General features: G+C 49.4%; 1 protein-coding gene across 1 annotated transcript; it reads right to left on the bottom strand.

The window, feature by feature from the left end:
- Positions 1–262: 262 nt before the first annotated feature.
- Positions 263–9,259, bottom strand: TREML2 (triggering receptor expressed on myeloid cells like 2). The gene is made up of 5 exons (XM_040249724.1): positions 9,026–9,259; positions 6,640–6,960; positions 3,597–4,017; positions 2,472–2,578; positions 263–2,191 (listed from the first exon to the last, which is right to left on the bottom strand). The coding sequence occupies exons 1-5, from the start codon at positions 9,084–9,086 to the stop codon at positions 2,112–2,114; spliced, it is 990 nt and encodes a 329-aa protein (XP_040105658.1). The 5' UTR covers positions 9,087–9,259; the 3' UTR covers positions 263–2,111.
- Positions 9,260–22,359: the final 13,100 nt, after the last annotated feature.

Raw genomic sequence — 22,359 nt, 5'->3', positions numbered from 1 at the left:
GGGGTGGGCAGCTTGGGCAGGTCCATCTGGTTCCAGGAACCCCTCATCCTGGACAAACAGGAATGAATGTTTGGTCCCCCTAACAACTCACCTGTATAACATCAGGGCACAGAGGCCTCTGCCTAAGCCCAGCCCCACCTCCTGGGACCAGACCATGTGGCCCTCCTCCCTCCCTACCCCTTTACAGTCAAGGACAAAATAGAAACTTAGGGTCCGACAGTCTTAAAGGTAGAATGGACAAGCATCAGACCTGGAAAAGAACTGGAGGACCAAGCAGGAGTCTTTTAGTCAGTTGTGTAAGGTTCGTGTGTTATTCCGTTTTATCCTGAATACAGTCTTGAGAGGTAGGAATTAGTGTCCCCTTTCACAAGAGAGGAAACGTGAGGCCCGACAGGGTTAGTGACTTGCACAGGGCCCCACGTGACAGGTGCACCCCTGGGTCCCGGTCCTGAGCCCCTGCAGTACTCTCCCCGACATCCTGCTCTCAACCAGGGCAGGGCCATAGGTGATGCTTTTCGGGTGGAAAATTAACCCCCTCTTGATTATACACCAGGTGTTGGCCGCACCCTCCTGATAAGGAGGCTGCTTATCAGTGCACGCGTGTGTGTCCTGGCACCAGGCCTGTCAGTTCCTCAGCCTGAGTCTCCCCTCTGGAGTCTTCTCCTGGACACAGGGGACAGGGGCTGCCTCCCTGCTGCACCCCCAGGATTGCCTCCTGCCCCTCCTCCCTCCCCACCTCCACTCTAGAGTGGCGATCCTGGGCTGGCTGCCCGCCAAGGCCCCTCTGTGTCACTCCCCTGCCTTTGATGTTTGCTGTCCTACCCAGGAGGGCTATGACCCAGGGCTGAGAGCAGAGAGGCCACATCTACCCCAAGGCTTTCATTCCAATGGCCCCAGGCTGGTGGACACCCCTCCCAAGGGGAGGAATCCAGCCCCTATTCTTTAGCCTTTGCTGCTGAAGAGGTTGAATCTGAGCCATGAGCTGGAGGGGGCGGGGGCGGGGGGCGAAGGGGGGCAGGAGAGACTCCTCTGGCCACTGCGCCCCTGACCCAGGCTCCTTGGCTCCATCCCCCCTCCCCACCCCCTCCCAGCCTGGCGGCTCTGAGTTGTCTTTGCTGTGTCACCGTTGGGTCCTCTTTTCCCAGGGGACAATGAGTCCGCTGGAGGGAAGTGATCCTCCCTTTCTCTGAGCTATGACTTCCCCTCCAGTGAACCTCAGGCTTCCCCTGCATCCCCTCCAGGAGTACAGACCCAGAGCTGGAGTGCGGGAACTAGGGGAAAGAGCCTTGGTCAGCCTCTGCATGCAGGTCTAGGGACAGGCTGGCCCTGCAGGCGAGGGCTCTCAGCTGCCTGGTCATAGCTGTCCCTGCACGGCCCGGCCAGCAGGCAGCAGTGGGGGCGTGGGCTCCACTGGCACCCGGGACCTGAGGAACAAGCAGCTGCGGTCAGGCCAGGGCATGTGCAGAGGCCCAGTAGAGGATGCTCGGCCCAGGGGGTGGGAGGCTTAGATAGCTCAGGGGTCCCCAGGGCCTCTAATGCCCCCACCTCTTAGTCACTGTCTCTCCTCCAGGGTGGGACCCTTGTGACATAAGCTTCTTCTGAGACTCTTTCTTCCCCCAAGAGCATAGGGATGCTTGAGGGAAGCAGAGGGAAACTGAGGACAGGGCCCTGGGTCGGGAGAGGGGGGCCCCAGCCGTCCACCCCTCCCCCCTCAGCTCTGTAGTAAGGTTCTGAGGTTGATGATAGCAGAGGTTCTCTGTCTGCCAACAGCTCCCTCAGGGCTTGTCTGCCACCTAGCTGGGGGCCCGGGGGTCTGTGGCTCTCAGGAGAACCATCTCAGTGGCGCCCCAAACCCTCAGAGACTTCCTGCCTAGCGCCACGTGCTCTGACTCCCAACCCTGCCAGGTTCCCAGCAGCCCAGGGGAACCGAGTAGATGCAGCACAGCCTCCGGTTCCAGGAAGGCCTGAGTCCAGGTTGCACAGTCCTCACCCCCAGCCCGGCTTCAACCCAGACAGGTCTCCGTCTTCGCTCCTCTGAAGAGTCTCCTGGGGGTCTCCCAGGGTCCCTCTGGGAGAAGCTCCTCCCCACCCCACAGTTGAGTGGCTTCAGATCAAGCGGGCCTCCAGGGAGGTTCCAGTCTTGCAGGCGAGTCCTTCCAGGATCTGGCAGGGTCCCGGCAGATGCTGTAGCCTGTGAGGACGGGGAGAGATGCAGAGGACAGTCCTGCTCAGCACCCGAAGCTCCCGGGCCAGCCGCTCTGCCTCCGCCCTCCACTTCCAAGTGGCTGGGCCCCAGAAGGTTCCACTGCCTGCCCACCCTCCCCCTCTCCTGGGTGTCAAATGGTCCTCCTGACTGGACGCAGGTGAGGATCGACCGCCTGGAGACCAGGGGCAGTCGGGCGCTTTGGAAAGGGTGTCAGACTCCCCAGCGCTCTGTCCTTGGGGGGCTTCGAGGGTTGGGTTCTACTCACTTCCCATGTGTCTCTTCTTCCAAAAGCCGTAGACCACGATCAGCATCACAAGTATGGAGAGCAGCGCCAGCACCCCCATGAGCACCACGGGATAGAAGTCCAGGTATCTGGGGAGACGGGACAGGGCCAGGAGGAGATGAGTACTGGGCACTCCACCCGGGCCCACGTCTTCCCACATCCCACGCAAGAGGAGTGGGACCCGCCAGTCCCCACGGGAAGCAACGGCCTCTCTTCTTTGGGGACTGAGCTGTGGGAGAAGGGAATGAGGTGCTCAAAGGTCAGGGGGACGAAGCCCCGAGCCCCCAGCAAAGGCATGCATCTCTCCAGTATTTGGGGGAGTACTCTCTGCTGAGGGCAGGGGCTCTAAGAGACACCCATTTGTGACAGAGAGGCCAAGAGTCTTCCTCTCCCCAGGGTGAGCGAGGATGGCACTTCCCACCTCGGTCCTCCAGAACACATGCTGTGGTTACCCTGCCTGTATCCCCCTTTGCTACGTCACTTCCATCTACACCGGCCATCATGTGGTCTGAAGGCTTTCTCTTGTCACTGGCTCCCTCCGTGCCACGCATGGCAGGCAGCCCCCCATCGACCACCAACAGTGGGACATAAAGGCCCCGGCCTGCTCGCCCTCCACACGGCTGCCTGACACTGGGCCCCGGACTCTCTCCAGTGGGGCTGAGCCCTTGCTGCCCATGGTGGTGACCTGTGCAAGTGCTCTGCCTGCTGCCTTCCCTTCCCTGCCTCATTTCCCCCTGCTCTGTCCCGTGTTCCAAGAACAACATGTATCCTGGTCTCCGAGTCCACTCCTGGGGGAGCCCACATTAAAGTGTCCCCATTTCCTACTCTCCAGGATGCTCCCCTCGTGCGGTCCTGACCCTCTCCTCTTCACCCTCAGACTCTGTGCGGACACAGCCCCACCCTCATCTCCCGCCGCCATCCTTTCTGTCCCTCGTCCACCCCAGCTTCCCCTCGCCCATTCAGCAACAGGCCAGACTGGATTCCCGGTAAGGTGGCGAGTGCGACAGGGGCTGCTCTGCCGTGACATCTGCACCTTGCGGTCTGCTCAGGCGGTCTGTTCCCGTGCCTGGGAAAATGGCATTCGATGCCGGCCCCCGCGCCAGGTACCTGCTGGGGAATAAGTGGTTGAGGAGAGTTCTGCTGGTGGGCCACATCCCCATGGTGGGGGCTCCCATGGTGCAGAGGTGCGCGGCCTTAGTGGAGGTGGCGCCTGGGCCTGCAGCCGAGGCTCGGGTGTTGCTAGGAGACACAGTCGCTGTCTGGGACCCGGTGGCCCTCCTGGGCCCCGTGGTGGACAGGCCGGTGCTGGAGAAACTGGAGCCCATCACAGAAGTCAGTCTGGTGCTCCCTGAGGTGGGAGAAGGCAGTGGTCTGGCCAAGGTGAGGAGTCCAGCTGTGAACACTGTCGCCCGGCTGATGAAAGGGCCCCCAGAGCCTGAGGTGGGCACAGGGCCTGTGGCGACAACGGTTTCACTCTGGAGGATGTTGGGCAGCTTTGTGAGAGGAGTGTTTCCGTTGGTTATGGAGGCTAAGGGACCAGAAAGGGAAGAAGGTGAGACTGGGTCGGGGTCTTGGTTCCGGAAGCAGCTGACGGCAGCCCACACGCTTGTCTGGGGACTGGGGTGGGGGGGAGGCTGTCCCTTGGACCGAGGACCCTGCTTCGCTGAGGGACCAGGTGTGTGTGTTCAGGGGGTGAGGTCAAGGAGGAGGAAGTAGGCACAGCAAAGAAGGAAGAGTCTTTCACAAGTTTGCCAGTGTCCCCTGTCTGGCCACGGGACAAGAGGATGCTTCCCTCCCTGCCCCCACCTCTCTTGTCACTCTCTGGGCCTTCCTCATTCCTGTAAGTCAGAGGTTTCTCTGCTCTGACGTTGAATGTGACCTTTCCCAGTTGCTCCACAGTTGGCAACTGGGATCTGGAGATGAGGACGGGGACGCATCAAAGACCCCGATTCCCAAGAACACTACGAGCAGTGAGGTCAAATGCCTTCCTTGGGGGCTTATTGAGAGACACCCGAACTGGTCCTGCCACCCTCATGCATTGGGCAGGCCTTCACCATCCCCTTTTCTAGAAGAAGGCTGGAGTCTGGTTGGTGGAAGGGGAGCAGGCAGGAGCTTGAGGGGTCAGTCTAGGGAGCAGTGTTGAGCCGATCTCATCAGGAAACAGAGAGAAAGGGATGCCGTGGTGGCGAGAGGGCTGTGGCTGCATCCCACTGCCGTGCAAGCACGGACGCTCTTCGAGGGCCTCACTGAGGAAGGTGCCCATTTTTCTGGGCGAGGGAACCAGAACAAGCAGAATTGGTGAGGTGGGGATAGGGGAAAGGGCCAACCTGGAGCCAGATCTCCAAATCATCCTAGTGAGCAGTGTGAAGACCCCCAAAGGACCCCTCAAAGAACACACACAGCTGCCCTGGGAGAGCCAGCACTTGACCTCAGAGGATCTAAGAGTAGGGCAGAAAAGGAGTGACGTCCACAGAGAGAGAGAGACCTCCTGCAGGGTTTCCCTCTCCTTCATCCCTACCTCAGTACAGCAAGGGGTCGGGAGGTGCAGGACCAGGAGAAGATGATGAAGAGGAGCCCTCCTCCCCTACCCCCTGTGATGAAGGAGGGAGGTTGGACAGCAGCTGGCCCCCTTTCCCATCTCAGGTGCCTGGGGCCAGAAAGCTCGGTTTTCAAGATGCAGTGGAAGAGTAGAAGTTTTGCAGATTTTTCATTTCCTAGTAAGGTCTGCAGAGTTGGAATCTCCCCAAATTGTGGTTAAGAGATGGAAAGTGAGATCCAACATAGTACAGCGGGAAGATACACTAAAGGGAAAACCATTTCATGTCTACTTGCAGTTCAGTCGCTCAGTCGTGTCTGACTCTGCGACCCCATGAACTGCAGCATGCCAGGCCTCCCTGTCCATCACCAACTCCCGGAGTCCACCCAAACTCATGTCCATTGAGTCGGTGATGCCATCCAGCCATCTCATCCTCTGTCATCGCCTTCTCCTCCCACCCTCAATTTCACGTTTGTGTCCCTACAAATGAAGACTTCAGTAAACTGGTTTTGACGACTTCCCTGGGGCTACAGCAGAACTGGAGAAGGGAGGAATGAGATTTGCTCTGCATCTTAGAAGTGGCAGTTGCCCAAGTTCAGACCCAACAGAAGATGGGGATGCAGTTGGGTTCGAGGAACCGGGAAGGGTGGAGAGTAATTTTCACAGTCACTGGCAGCTTTTTGCAGGCTCTCCGTCTGGCTCCTCACCCTTTCCTATCTTGTAAATGTAGAAAGAGTGCAGGGCTTTGTTCTTGGCCCTCCTCTCTTTTTCTATACTAAAGAGAGAGCTTTGATCATCTTAAAGTCAAGGCACAATATCACCCCTCTAAAACTCTCCAATAGCTTCCTCTTGTACCAAGAATAAAACTTAGACCCCCATATCATGGGCATCAGGACTGTTGTTTGCCTCTCCAACCTCATCTTCTATTGCTCTGCCCAATACTCAACATGCACCAGCTTCTTCTCATCTCAGGGCCTTTGCATATGCAGTTCTCCCCACCTGGAAAGCCCTTTGAACCACCCACTTTCAACAGGGCTAGAAAACTCTCATCCCACACAGGTTCTGCATGATGTCATCTGCTCAGGGAAGCCTTCTTTGACTCCCCACTAACTCAGTTGCTACCCCCACCATAGACCTTCCTAGTTCAGCCCATTGTCTTATTTGCTTAAGAACATTCACTGTTATTTGCAACTGTTAGTCTGAAAATGTGTTATTCCCTATCACCTCCCATAGGACAAGAATGTGTCTGGTTTTGCTCACCACTGTGTCCTCAGAGCCTAGAATCGTGCCTGGCAGAGAATCAGGGCACAGTGAATAAATACGGAACAAATGATTGAATAAAACAAAGCACAAAGAGTCCTGAGCTCGAATCTCATCCCGTCCACTTGCTAGCTCTGTGATCCTGAACAAGGTCAGAGCCGCAAAGGACTTTTTACGTCTAATTTTCTCCATCTGTAAAATGCCCATGAAGGTGTCTGTGAGAGAACTGTGAAAACCCCACTGTCCATCATGCCCACGGATGGATTATTATCATCCTGGTTATCTTTGATGTCAGTGGACTACAGCATGGGAGGACACCCCCCAGCATCCCAGCGCCCCCGCAGGCCTGCTCACCTGGAGACACTTCCAGCAGGAAGCCCATCAGGGGGTAGAGGATGCCGGAGCTGTTGCGCATGCACCAGTACCGGCCCGAGTCCTGGCGCCTGAGGGCCGCCATGGTGACGCTGACCACCTTGGCCTGGGCATCGTCCTGCAGCAAGTAGCGTGGCCCCTGCACCCCCACACGGGTGAACCCAGTCTCGCACTTCTTCCTCCTGATTTTGCACCAAACCTTACCCTCCACGTGGTTTTTGCGGCTCTTGTAGGAGCACTGCACAGACAGAGTCTCCCCTTCGAAGTGTTGCAGTTTTGAGTACACACTCTCCATGGGGGCACCTGGGGAGACACAACTGCTTGAGCAAGGAGGAAGGAAGCGTCTTGAAACTCTAAACTTGTGAAGACGCAGCAGCTATTGCTCTGCTCTCATGGAACTCAAAGGAGAAATACAGCCCAACTCTGATAGAAGGGGACATAGGCCCCCTCCCCCAGGGAGCTCTCGGCCTGTTGGAGGAGACACTAGCCCTGCCCGCTAGGAGTTCCCAGACTGATGGGGAAGACAGTAGTCCTGTGCCCTTGGAGAAATCCTAAAATGATGAGGAAGATACAGGACTAGCTAGATACATACGGGGGAACTCCCAGTATAATGGTGGAGACACAGGCATAGCCCACAGGGAGCCCCTAGTTTAACAAAGGAAGTTTAGCCCTTACATTTAGGGAACTTCAGCAGACACAGCCTTTTTTTTGGTGGCATTTTCTAGTCCAATGGGAAAGTGATAAGCCCCGTCTTCAGGGTCTTTTCCTGCCCTCAATGAGATACAGACACAAACGCAAGTCATCATCCTGAAATTCCAGAGCCCAGTGAAGTTAGGTAGGTGAGAAAATTCAGGCTTGGAAAATATTAACAGTAGTTATTTGTTTCACAAACAGTTTCATTCTAGTCATCTTTTAAATAACAAGTTGTCTGAGTTCACTCTAGCTGATGTTTAATTTAAAAATATTCTGGTGACCTAAAACCCATAGATTCAGTATGTCCGAACATGTGTATCAACTCCTGGTTGTGTTTAAACTGAAGAACTTTACAGTTCTTCACCTCTCATAAGTTGCCCTCTATCCCTAGGAAGCAGATGTGGTCCGTGAGCTTCATAATCCACAGTCTGATGAGGAGAGGGTAGAACTAGGGAGAGGGTGGCGAGCCAGGGGACAGGAAGAAGGAGAAGGCTGCGGTGGGGGCCCTCTGCACCTCTACCCACCTTCCACTCAGCAGTTACTCCTCTAACACCCTCAGAGTCTTCTGCAAGCACACACACACACAGAGTAGAGAACAGACTTTTGGAGTCTAAATAAACATAGGTTAAAACTCGATTCTATCACTGGCTGTGTGAGCAGACCGTGTAAGGTCTCTGCTTCTTATCTGTTTCTGCTTGGCTGTGAGAACTGTGCTCCTGAACAGCGCCTTAAATGTGGTGCGTGCGCAGTGCACACCTCCTTTTCCCCAATGCAGGTTGCTCCAGGCTTTCCCAACGGAGCCCAGAGCTGTGATGGCCAAGAAAGAGCCCAGCACCCAAGACGTCCACCTTAGTTTCCAACCCAGCTGCCGCTAGAGTTGAGGCTTGGAGTAAGGTAACGCCTTCTCTCATATCACTTTGTACCATGCAAATTAAACAATCATCCCACTCAATTATTTGGCAGGTGACAGGTTTGGGGGACCCCAGGAGATTCTCTTCTGCCCTGGCAGGGGGAGCCTTTCTGGGAGAGGTGTACAGATGGGAGGACCTTGCAAAGGGTCTCCAGGACACTGTGTTCGTGTGTGCCCCCCTTTCAGCCCTTTCACAGGCGGTGCCCAGAACTGAATGGGAAGTGGTAACTTGGTTGCCATGGCAGCAAGGGAGGCAGAATTGGGTGAGGTCCCCTCAAAGAGCATTTAGTAGCTGTTGGGTGGGAGAGAGGGCTTCAAGGATTGCTTCCCTCCCCGCCAAGGACAGGGGGTAGGGACGGGGGTTGTGGCCCCAATGTTCCAAGAAAAAGCAAGTTCAGCACCCACACCCATAAGGTAATGCCTCTTATAAAGAACCAACAGGGCCTTCCTGACAGAGGCCCAGGGGAGGAGGCCTTGTTGTATGAGGAAAGGGAGTGGCCCTGGTCAGAGGTCCTGAGGAAGCTGGGCAGATAAAGGGGCCCATGCAGAGAGGGTCCAGAGCTTTATCTTAGTTGGTGAGGCCTGGGTTAACTTTCCCCAGGGCCAGATATTCGGCTGGAAACTTCTCACTGGTCTCTGGTAAGGGGCGACTAGGTCTGCCAGACCTCCTCCTCCAACCTCACAAGATCACTCGGCAAGAAAAGCAGGAAGGGGGTCCAGGGACAGACCGTTCCCTCCCCCGTAACCTCCCACCCACCCTCTTACCTGAGACAGGGCCCTGGAGCCACGGCAGCAGCAGCAACAGCAGCAGGAAGGTGGGAGGCATGGCTCCATGCAGTGGGGATGGGCACAGCCCAGTGGGGGGCAGGGATCCAAGGTTAGGGGCCCAGGCCTATCCTGGCCTGGCCATTTGGGTCTGCCAGGGAAGACCTGGTGTTCTGAATGTGAAGTTGCCCATTTAGGGAAGTGAGGAAGCTGTGGGACCCACTGTGGTCAGAAGACCGCAGGAGCCCGCAGAGCCTACAAGAGGGCGGTGCCAGGGCAGCTTCCGCCCCCTCTTCCTCGAAACTTCAGGCAGGTGTGGCTGCTCCACCCAGTCTGGGGCCTCCCCACCCAGGGTCAGAAGACTCCTTAACCTCTTCAGGTTCCCTCCCAGAATCTGGTGCAATAAGAGTGCTGTCCTCTGAAGCCCATTATTCACCTAGAGGGGTATTGTGAGGTTTCTAGAACCTCAGGTACAGACTTCTCTGGAATCCTCTCACTCAGAGACCATGGGTATAGGCTACGGGGCTGCAGCAGGGCATCTCAGACCCATTTATTCACACACCCACATTCACACGGAGCTTCCTGTAAACTCCCATTCATTTTTTCACGCATTCATTCCTAAATGCACGCGTTCATTCTGGCACTGCCTTTCTTGCGCCCGGGCTCCTGGCTAGTCCGAGCAGTCACGCATGCTCACACTTGCAGGTAAACCTTTACGTGCCCAGATGCAACCTTATTTTTGTCACTGTTAGAGTTGGCAACCCACTCCAGTATTCTTGCCTGGAGAATCTCCATGGACAGAGGGGCCTGGTGGGCTACAGTCCATGGGGTTGCAAGGAGTCAGACACGACTGAGTGACTAAGCACACAGCACAGAGTGACAAGAAAAAAGAAGATGCAAATTGTGAGACTTGGAGTATAAAGTTTGGGTTCAGGAAGTAGCACCTGTGCTCTCACATGAGGGCACACATACACACACACTCACACACACATACACACACACTCACACACTCATACACACACACACACACTATGCTCACACACTCATACACACTCATACACATACGCTCACACACTCTCATACACACACACTCATACACACACGCTCACAAACGAGACTCACATACACTAACACAGTCTCATACATACACACACTCATACACACTCACACACACATACACACGTCATGGTGCCTATTGAGTATGTGATATAACTGCAGTATCTCTTTGAGGAAGGGGAAGACTCACATACACTAACACACGCTCATACATACCCACACACACACTCTCACACACACACTGAAACACTCATACACACACACTCACATACACTCACACACACACACACACACACACTAACACACTCTCATACACACACTCACACACTCTCATACTCACATATACACTCACACGCTGTTACACTATGTACACACTAACACTCACATACATACTCACATAGACACACACACACAAGCTGCCTCTCCTTTTCCATACTCACGTGTCTCCTTATCTTTACCCCTCTCTCTGCCTCTCCTACCATCTCTAATCACCCACCAGCTCCGTGCAGACCCCTGCTCCCCGCTGCGGCCTTCCTAAAGCAGCGCCAGTGTTTCCCTTCCCCCATCCGCACTCCAGAAACCCCACCCCCCAGCCCTGCCTTCCCCTGCTCTGGCCCCCAGCCAGCACACGGGCATGCGTCCTCAACTTCCTCTCAGCCCACCCTATCTCTGCTATACAGCTGTCTTGCTCCAGCTAAAATGACCCAGCATCTGGCCCAAGACTCCACCCTTCACTTAGTCCTCAGGGCTGAGAATGAGAAGGGACTTCTGACACCCAGGAGCTGCATCATAGGGGGCATAGCTGGGCATGTGGGGACCCAGGTGGACCCCCATGACTATGCATCCTCCCCCTCCTCACCTATGCCAACTTTCTCCTTAGATGGGACTCAAGAGTAAAACATCCTCAAGTCTGCGTGGCCACAGCCTTAAAATGAGCTTGAACCCCCAAATCCCAAAGCAAGGAAGTTTTATTTTTGCTGATCCCAAATTTCAGTCCCAACATCCATTCATCCCTTTATTGGTTCTTTCAGTCTTCTGTGCTGCACGTGGCCCTGGGCACCTGGGGTAGAAATGAGGTATGGTTGTCACTTTAGACCTCTCACTATGCTTTCCTCACTCACCCTTTTTCATTTTCTCCCCGAGTTTAACACTGCTCCCCAGAACCCTGAGTTCAGAGACTGTCTCTCCTCCCAACACAAAAGGTATCTTACTTTCTTTCCTCCATCTAAACAGTAAATGTCTTCGGGACTCAGGGCATCTCATTTATCTCTTGTGGCGACCACATGTGCTTAGAATCTATGCTTCTATTAACCCCCTACTGTGCCCCTAGCCCTGAGTGAGGCCTTGTGAAAAATGCATTCACTGTGATAGCTGCGTTGACAAGAAAGGAAAAACCCACATGCCCTCATTCCACTGAACAGACGAAGTATAAATTGGATTCAATGTTTCTGAGGAAAATTTGGAAAGATTTATTTGTATTTATGTGTAAAAAATTGTACACATTAATTAGACTTTTATGTACAAAATAATTTAACACAGCAAGATATTTTTGTGTCTTTCTATTTTGGATTAAAAACTTAAGGTCTAATTTACCTAGGTAAAATTCACCCTTTTCAGTAGAAAGTTCTGGGAGTCTGAAAACCCATGGGGACTTGTAACCACCACCATGATCAAGATACAGAAGTGCTTCATTACCCCCAAGTTTCCTAGTGTCTTTCTGTAGCCTTCCCCTCACCCTACCCTCAGTTCCTAGCAAACTGACCCCGTGTTTTTCCCTCTATAGTTCTGCCCTTTCCAGAATGTTATGAAAATGGAATGGTTCGGTGTCTAGCATATTTTTTTATTGAAGTTAATTTCTGCTATACAGCAAAGTGATTCGGTTATACAGTCCTTTTTATATTCTTTTCCATTATGGTTTATCACAGGATACTGAATATAGTTTCCTGTGCTACACAAAGGCCTTGTAGTTCATCCACTCAATACATATTAGTTTGCATTGTGCTCTGTCGTGTCCAGCTCTCTGTGACCCCATGGACTGTAGCCCACTGGGCTCCTCTGTCCATGGAATTTTCCAGGCAAGAATACTGCTGATGCTGCTGCTGCTGCTGCTGCTGCTAAGTCGCTTCAGTCGTGTCCGACTCTGTGCGACCCCAGGGACGGCAGCCCACCAAGCTCCCCCATCCCTGGGATTCTCCAGGCAAGAACACTGGAGTGGGTTGCCATTTCCTTCTCCAATGCATGCAAGTGAAAAGTGAAAGTGAAGTCACTGAGTCGTGTCCGATTCTTAGTGACCCCATGGACTGCAGCCTACCAGGCTCCTCCGTCCATGGGATTTTGCAGGCAAGAGTGCTGGAGTGGGTGCCATTGCCTACTGGAGTGGGTGCCATTACCTACTCTAAGGGATCTTCCCGACTCAGAGATCAAATCTGTGTCCTCTGCGTCTCCTGCATTGGCGGGTGGCTTCTTTATCACTGCACCACCCAGGAAGCCAATAGGTTGCATCAGCTAATCCCAAACTCCAAATCCCTTCCCTCCCCCGGCCCCTCTCCCTTGGCAACCACAAGTCTATTCTCCATGTCTGTGAATCTGTTCCTATTTTGTTGATAAGTTAATTTCTATGGTATTGTAGATTCCACATACAAATGATATCGCATGGCACTCATCGTTCTCTTTCTGATTGGCTTCACTTAGCGTAATACTCTCTGGTTCCATCCATGTTCCTGAAAAAGGCATTATTTCATTCTTTTTAAATTGAGTAGTATTCTATTTATATATGTACTTCATCTTCTTTATCCATTCATCTGTTAATTGACATTTAGGCTGCTTCCATGTCTTGGCTATTGTGAATAGGGATGCTCATGAACATAGAGGTGTGTGTATCTTTTTGAATTATAGCTTTGTCCACATATATGCCTAAGAGTGGGATTGCTGGATCATATAACAACTCTATATTTAGTTTTCTGAGGAACTTCCATACCATTTTCCATTGTGGCTGCACCAACTTACATTCTCACCAACAGAGCTGGAGGGTTTCTTTTTCTCCGATGTGTAGCATATTAGCTGGCATCTTTCACTTAGTATAAGGCATTTGAGATGTTGTGTGTTGTTGAATATATCAATACTCTGTTTCTTTTTATTGCAAAGCAGGGTCCTACTGTATGGATGTATCATAATTGTTTATGCATATCCCTCCCAATTCAGGGATAATAAGATTTGGTTTCCAGTTTGGGATTATTCCAAATAAAACTTCTACAAATATTTACACACAGGGTTTTGTGAAATAGGCTTATGTTTCACTTGGGTAAATACCTAGAGCAGGATTTCTGGGTTCTATTGTAAGCTTGTATTTAATTTAAAAAAAGACTAAGTGTTTTCCAATGTGGCTGCACCATTCTGCGTTTCTACCAGTGAGCTTCCAGTTGCTCCTCTATCCTTCATAGCATTATGATGTAGTCAAGTGTTGTTCTCCCGCCCCCCCATTCTAATAGTATGTAGTAGTATTTGTTGTGGTTTTATTTTGCATTTCTCTAATAACAAATGATATTGAGTATCCTTTGTTGTACCTATTTGCCATCAATATATCTGCTTTGAGATAAGGTCTATTCAAATCTTCATTTTTTATTTGTTTGTTTTCTTCTTATTGAATTTGAGGACTCTTCATATTAGCCTGATAGGTCTTGTATCAAATATGTGTTTTGCAAATATTTTTCCCAATCTGTGGTTTTTATTTTCTTAATAGTGTCTTTCAAGAGCAAGGGTTGTAAATTTTTATGGAGTCTCCAATATATCACTTTTTATGTATCATACCTTGGTGTTATATCTAAGAATCTTTGCTTAACCCAAGGTCACAAAGATTTTTTAACAGTCTTGCTGCTGCTACTGCTGCTGCTGCTGCTGCTGCTAAGTCGCTTCAGTCGTGTCCGACTCTGTGCGACCCCAGAGACGGCAGCCCACCGGGCTCCCTCGTCCCTGGGATTCTCCAGGCAAGAACACTGGAGTGGGTTGCCATTTCCTTCTCCAATGCATGAAAGTGAAAAGTGAAGGTGAAGTCGCTCAGTCGTGCCCGACTCTTAGCGACCCCATGGACTGCAGCCTACCAGGCTCCTCCGTCCATGGGATTCTACAAGCAAGAGTACTGGAGTGGGATGCCATTGCCTTCTCTGAGATATAATACACACAGTATAAAATTGACCCACTTAGAGTGTACACTCCAGTGGTTTTGGGGATATTCACTGAGTTGTGCAACCATCACCACAATCCTGTTTCAGAACATTTCAGCACCCACGTCCATGAGCAGCCACACCCTGAATGAGCTTCCTATTACTCCTATTACTGCAAATGTGGTGATTTAAAATGGTAGACTTGTATTCTCTTGCCGTCCTGGAGGCCAGGAGTCTGAAGTCAGTATCACTGAACCAAGATCAAGGTATTAGTAGGGCTACAGCATCTTCAGAGACTATAGGAAAGAAGCTGGTCCTTGCCTCCTTTGGCTTCTGATAGTGCCAACATTCTGCAGCTAGTGACTGTATCACTGAAGTCTTCAAAGTCAGGATCTTTAATAAAAAGGAATAAAATTGTCATTTGTAGAGACATGGATGGACCTAGAGGCTGTCATACAGAGGCAAAGTAAATCAGAAAGAGAAAAACAAATATCATACATTAGTGCATATATGTGAAATCTGAAAAAATTGGTATAGACGATTTTATTTACCAAGCAGAAATAATGACGTAGACACAGAGAACAAATGTATGGATACCAAGGGGGAAAAGGTAAAATGAATTGGGAGATTAGGATTGACATGCATGCTGTCGCTTCAGTCATGTCTGACTCTTTGCAACCCTTATGAACTATAGCCGGTCAGGCTCCTCTGTTCATGAGATTCTCCAGGCAAGAATGCTTTGAGTGGGTTATCATGCCCTCTTCCAGGGGATCTTCCCTACCCAGAGATCTAACCCACGTCTCTTATGTCTCCTGCATTGGCAGGCCCTTTTCCACTAGCACCACCTGGGAAGCCCTTGGAATTGACATATATACCCTATTGACCCTATGTATAAAATAGGTAACTAATGAGAACCGACTGCACAACACAGGGAACTCTTACTTAGTGCTCTGTGGTGACCTAAATGGAAAGGAAATCCAAAAAAGAGAGGACATATGCATACCTATAGCTGATTCACTTTGCTGTATGGTAGAAACTAACACAGCATTGTAAAGCAACTATACTCCATAGAAATTAAAAAAATAAAAGGATCTTCAGATTTCCCTTTTTAAAAAAAGTACAAAAACAAAGTCAGCATCTTCAAATCTCTGCTTCATCTTCACACCACCTTCTCGGAACATTTTCTTTGTGTGTTCAAATCTCCTTCACCTGTTAGAAGGATGTACATGATTGCATTTAGTACTAGCCACCTAGTCCATAATAATCTCCCCATCTCAAAATCCTTAACTACATCTGAAAGAACTCCTCCTTTTTTTTTTTTAATCATACAAGTATCATTCACAGGTTCCAGGGATTAGCATGTGGAGATCTTTTGGGAGACCATTTTCCCACTTATTTTTCTCCCTGTTCCTGCCTCTCTCAGCACTACAGCCCCAGGCCACCGCTTATCTACTTTCTTCCTTTATAGATTTCTCTATTCTGGAAATTTCAGGAAAACAAAAATTATACAATACGTGGTGCTTTGTAACTGGCTCCTTTAGCATAGTGTTTTTGAGATTCGTCCATGTTGTAGCAGTACTTTCTACAACAAGTTATATCGGTACTTCATTCCTTTAAATAGCTGAACAGTGTTCCACTGTAGGGGTATACATTCTGTTTATTCACTCCCCAGTCAATGGACATTTTATCTGTTGAAACTGACTAGATGGTCCTAAAATTTATATGGAGATGAAAGGTTATAGAATAGCCAAAACAGTCTTGAAAAACAAAGTTGAAGTACTTATATTATCTGATAGATATATTTGCTGTGAAGCTACAGTAAATAAGACAGTGTGAAATTAGTGTAAAGACAAATAGATCAATAGAATAAACTAGAGGATCCAGAAATAAGCCCACATATAAATAAGTAAGTAATTAAGTGTTAGTCGCTCAGTCGTGCCCGACTCTTTGCAACCGCATGGACTGCAGGGCACCAGGCTCCTGTGTCCATGAGATTTTCCAAGCAAGGATACTGGGGTGGGTTGCCATTTCCTTCTCCAGGGGATCTTCCCAACTCAGGGATAGAAGCCGGGTCTCCTGCATTGCAGGCAGATTCTTTACTGACTGAGCTACACAGGAAGCCTGCATATACAGTGCATCAGTTTTTGCTAACAGGGGCAAAGTGGGGAGGGTCTATATCTGCTTTGTCCATGACTCTGTGTCCTCACCACTGATCTCATGCAAGCGCTCAGCTCTGCCATGTTAACTGGACTCCTCGGCTCAGGTAGAGGCCTGGGCCTGCATTAAGACCCCTAGATCTCTGTGTCTACTCCCCTTGTGAGCCCATTCCATGCTGGTCCTGCCTCAGGCTGTTCAAGAGCTTGCCCGCTTCTCCCAATGCCTCCAAGGGCTGCTCCCCAACTCACCTCACTTACAAGAGGGCCACAAGGGACCCCTCTCGCAAGACGCCGGTGCAGAGAACTCCTGGCTGCAGCAGCCACCCCACCCTGCCCTGGGCATGTAGCATCTGGCCACGCATCCTGGCCCTGATTCTGTGCTGTGTTCTGTCACCATCCTGCAGTGGACATGCTTCTATCCTCTCTAGACAGCCTGCGAGTCCGCCAAGGGCCAAGCCAGCCTCTCACTTACTTCTGTGAGCTCGGCTTTGCTCAACCCTGCATCACTATTCTCGCAAGTGCCTTGTTTGCATGAGGAGGGGACTGCAGAGCGGGTCTCAAGCCTCCTGCCTTTTTCCTTGCAGAGGCTGCACAGCAGAGCACGCCAGTGACTTGCCCACATTTCACAGACTTCACAGAGAGATGCCCGAGTTGGGCATTTGAACCTTGCCCTCCAACCTCCAACCCTGCACCCCCTCACCACAACTCTTTGCTCACCGCCGAGCAGCCCCCATCCACCCCAGCCTCCAGTGTAACCTCATTATCTACCCAGATGGGCTGCACTTGCACTTGCTGTGAGCCAGCACAAGATGGCTTTGGAGTAGACTTGAGGGGAATGGGGCAAAAGGATTGAGGCACCACAATAGCACACGAACCCTTTCTTTGAGGAAGAAAAATTAAAATTCAGAAGTTTGATTCTCTAAGGGGGAAAAAAATCTGCTTTAGTGAAATGGAAACTCTTAATCAAACTGCCCAGTTATGAAAATACAGTGTGCGGTCTGCTATAAAAAGTTGTAATCTGTATTAATAAGATGCTTAATATATAACAAGAAACCGAAAGCTTTTTCAGCCAGTCAGTTTTGTTGAAACAGAAATAGAGAAAACAGCGCTGTCCAGATAAAGCTCCCCACAGTGGTGTGTTCCATGCCTCCCCAGCCAACACAGCAGCCACTCCCACATGGGGCTGTTCGGCTCTGACATGTGACACGTGTGACTGCGGAACTGATTCTTATTTTTCACTTAATTTTAATTCATTTAAATGCACACAGGCACATGTGATTAATGGCTAGAGTATTAGCACAGCTCTAGATGGTGGAGATGGACATTCACGAGATTCTGCCTCCCTCCTCCTAGGGACAGATTTCTTTGTTGTGTCCTGTTTGTGTCAAAACTGTAAAGCTAACAAAGTTAATATCTTCAAACATTGTGTAAAAGACAATATTCAAGATATTACAGTGCTTCAGGTTGAGAAGGACATCTTGAATAAGATCCGAGAACCTAAGTCATAAGGGAGAAATGGATGGGTTTAATTACATTATCGAAATGCTGGCTTCTCGAGTATCACCGACACACCCTGTTGAAAAGGGAAAGATGAGTTTATTGCTCACAGAAGTCAAGGAGAACTCAGCCTCAGCAGAGCTGTGTGAGTATCTTACATAAGGCAAGGTCAGAATGCAATGGGAAGTTCAGTTCAAGGCAAGTCTTTCAAAGAAGGGGTGGGATTAAGCCTGGGGAAGGATCACAGTACAGAAGCCCAGGATTGGTAGAAAGAGTAGCCCATATCCCAGAAGACCTGCCCTTGGTTCCTAAAGTAATCATTTCTGATTTTATGATGTTCTGAAAACTCTCAACTTACAGGGAACAGCTTTTACTTATGTGGCTGCCAAGGAAGCTGAATTTTCCAGATATCTCTATGCAATGAATGATCATGTCAGTATCCCAGGAACAGAAGAGACTGATGGGAAATAGTCATTTTTAAAACACACTGAAGTTTCCAAGAAAAGTACTACAAATTTTGGAATTTATTTTCTGGGTCTATATCTTGTTATTGCTTCAGGGTGATATATAGCACATAATAATATCTAAAATATTGTTTTGGGGAAATAGGAAGTTGCTATTATAACATTACTTTATAGATAAGAGAATGTATTTGCCATAACATAACAAAGAGGGAATGTTTGTTTTCTACTCAGTTTATCTTTCATTGACAGCAAGGAGAAAAAAATCTTTAAAATTTGAACTATTTGCATCTCAGTTTTGGCTGAGATTGTTTGGGCAAATGCTGTGGAATTAGCTTCCATTCCCACCTCCCTCTCTTGGGCCTCATGTAATGAAAGGTCTGCAAAATCACTTCTCAGGCTTTCTGGCAGCCATGGCTCCAGAGATAATTTGGGCTCCACCAATCAAAGGCATCTGTATGAAACTTAAATTTGGAACTGTGTTGAACAGGAAGAAAGGCATCCATTTTGCTAGTATAGAGTGTGGCTGACATGGGGTAAGTATGGGATCAGAAACACTGCTGTAGCTTCCTGATTTGGAAAGTTTACTGATTCCTCAGAGTCCTGACTGTGGGACAAGCAGTGGCCCCTTAATTGCCCCACCATGTATGTGGCTTTGACAGTCATTCCAAGAAACTCAGGAGTAGAAATTAAAAGATGCTTGCTCCTTGGAAGAAAAGCTAGCTTTGAAAAACCTAAATGATGCATTAAAAAGCAGAGACATCACTTTGCTGACAAAGGTCTGCATAGTCAAAGCTCTGGTTTTTCCAGTAGTCATGTATGGATGTGAGAGTTGGACCATATAGAAGGCTGAGTGCTGAAGAACTGATGCTTTCAAACTGTAGTGCTAGACAAGACTCTTGAGAGTCCCTTGGACAGCAAGGAGATAAAACCAGTCAATCCTAAAGGAAATCAACCCTGAATATTCATTGGAACAACTGATGCTGAAGCTGAAGCTCCAATACTTTGGCCACCTGATGCAAAAAGCCAACTCACTAGAAAAGGCCCTGATGCTGGGAAAGATTGAAGGTAAGAGGAGAACGGGGTGACAGAGGATAAGATGGTTGGATGGCCTCACTGACTCAATGAACATGAGTTTGAGCAAACTTTGGGAGATAGTGAAGAACAGGGAAGCCTGCTGTGCTGCAGTTCATGGAGTAACAGAGTTAGATGTGACTTAGCAACAACAACTTAATATTCTATTTTTAAAGGATGCATTTCTATTGTAGTTAAAATAGATACATTGGATTTTGTTGTCTGCAACTGAATCTCCACTAATATAAGTTCAAAGGAAAGATCCCACATTGCAGAGTGAGCTGGGAGACCAGTATAACTCATGCAGACAGGTATCTAAACCTTACCCACATCAAGGATATAAAGTTGTGGGGATTTTGAAGATTAGGAGAGGATGTGGAGAGACAGTTTTGGTGTCCTATGACCCTAAGAGCAGAAGGGAGTGGATGCCTGCCCCTTACCTCAAGTCTAAGGAAAGGGGCTTCAAGGTCACAACTTGAAGAGCTTGTTAAGTGTCCCCTGGAGTTTGGAGGATACAGCAGACTGATGTTTGACTCAAACCTGAGAACTACAACAGGCAGAGACTGCTGATGGCTCCTTGTCTCCATGGCAGAGTGAAGGAAAGATGACTGTATAGGGATCCACCAGAGCTCCAGTTTGCTGGAAGCTCCAGTTTGCTAGAATGAGTAAAGTGGGTATGTCCTGTGGACTAGATGTGAGCTTCACACATGTGAAACTTTCAGCAAAAGTTTAATAGGTCTGGTCCTAAATAGCTGCCTGGAGCTGGAGAGACCTCAACAGAGGAAGGAAGTTAGAAGTCGATAGGTATAAGGGAGGAAAAATCATTTTCCTTCTACCCTTCTGAGTTCTTGGCTGAGACCCTTATAATAAAAGAAGATTAAGGACTTCCCTGGTGATCCAGTGGTTAAGAATCTGCCTTCTTATACCCGGGACGTGGGTTTCATCTCTGATCCAGGAAGATTCCACATGCCATGGGTCAACTAAGCCCACGTGCCACAACAAAGACCCAGCAGAGCCAAAATAAAATAATAGTAAAAATAAATAAATAAAATAAAAATAACTAGTTTAGATTCTTAAAAAAAAAAAAGATTAATAAGAGAAAAACAAGCTTTTAAACATGCATACCTCATGGAAAGGTGGGAGATGCCCGGGGTAAAATGAGGAACTCCACAAGGTGGTTTAGAACTCTGGCTTAAATACCATCTTCAGTTACAAACAAAAGAAAGACATGGGGAGTCTACGTGAACAGATCCAGCTGGTACTAACCTCTTTCTCTTCTCAACCCTCAATACCAGTGATCACCCTACACCTGGTTACATCACCACCATCCACCATAACTTTTACCTAACACCTACTGTGCCATAAACCCTGAGCCAAGAATTTACATCAGTCTTTCATTTGTGTATTAATATGTATAGCTGTGCTGGGTCTTCATTGCTGTGCTTGGGCTTCTCTTTATTTGAGGGAAGTGAGGGCTACTCCCTAGTTGCCATGCATGGACTTCTTATTGCAGGGGCTTCTCTTATTGAAGACCAGTGGGGTCTGGGGCATGCAGGCCTCAGTAGTCGGGGTACACAGGCTTAGTTGCCCTGAGGTAGGTGGAGTCCCCAGACCAGGGATCGAATCCATGTCTCCTGCACAGATAGGCAGATTCTTAACCACTGGACCACCAGGGAAGTCCATCTGTCTGGTTTTAAACTCTTGGAACAACTTTCTGAAGTAGGTACCATTTACAAATTAATACTTCTGAATAGGGACTCAAATGAGGAAGAAGAGGCTCAGGGAGGATAGAGGGCTTCCTAACGTCACGTATTTGGAAAGTGGCCAGCTCTGTCTGATTCTAGAGCCCTTGCCTTCTTTCCACCCCCTCTCTGCCTTGCTAGGGGGGTTTCCACCATAATTTTGCCCTCATGTTGCTGCTTGGCCCTTTTGTTGTTATTTGCTCTTTCCTCTTTTAATGCTCCTCTGTCTTAGTACCTGATTCCTTTAGAGGGGGACTGCCCTCTACATATCAGTAGATCAAGGAGAGATTATTTGGTTGACTTCACATAGTTTTCTCAACCTCAAGGTGCAGGAGAAGAACCTCCAGCTTCTATTTCATCATCCAGTCCCTGCTGGGACAGGGTCAAGCAGGACAGTATGCATTCATGATCTTCCTTTCCTGCTTCTCCATCTCTAATACACAGGTGCCCTGATCCCACTTCAGTCCCTCCTTAAGAAATGAGAGAAAACTCCTCCTTAGTAGGTACCTCTGCTTAGCCACCTACATCCCTCTCCCTGCCTCTCCTTACCTGAGACCTGGGGCAGCAGCAGCAGTTGCCATGACCACCCCCAGAGCCTTCCCCCTCCACTTCATCCCGCTCCCTGGATCCACTGTGCATTGGTCGCTTCAGCATCTTTTCCATTTACTGGAGGATGTTGCCTCACTTGGGTGTTTTCCATCTTCCCTGAGGAGGCTTGGTTGTCAGTTTGCAGTTGAGAAACCCAGAGGAAAATGTGACAAGACAGGGCAGCTCAGGAAAATGCAGAAGAAAGAGAAGAGAGAGGTCACTGCCCTTGTGACATCTTCCTTCCTGCTTTCATCATGTCACAACCCAATTGGGAAACACTCAGCAGCTCCCCATTCTCCACCAGAGTAAGTCTAGACCCATCCATCTGATGTCCCACCTCTCTGCCACCAAGACTGCCTCCAGCCACCAAGACCTTCTCATCACTGGCCACTGACCACTACATCCCACAACTCCTCCTACCAATCTCCCCACCTGCCTGACACTGTGTATCCAGCTTTGACTTGCCTTTTGAGGCCTGAGTCAAGCCTTCCTGATGACACACCTTCTTCCATCTTACTCCACACCAATTCCCAGGGATGGGCATGTATGTGGCTGAGTCACTTGGGAAGCTTGGTGAACATACATCTGTCTGGGCTTCAC

Source organism: Oryx dammah, unplaced genomic scaffold (assembly GCF_014754425.2).
Source record: "Oryx dammah isolate SB20612 unplaced genomic scaffold, SCBI_Odam_1.1 HiC_scaffold_11, whole genome shotgun sequence".
NCBI lineage: Eukaryota > Metazoa > Chordata > Mammalia > Artiodactyla > Bovidae > Oryx > Oryx dammah.
Note: the sequence above shows the minus strand (reverse complement) of the source record. Positions and strands in the feature narration are given on the sequence as shown.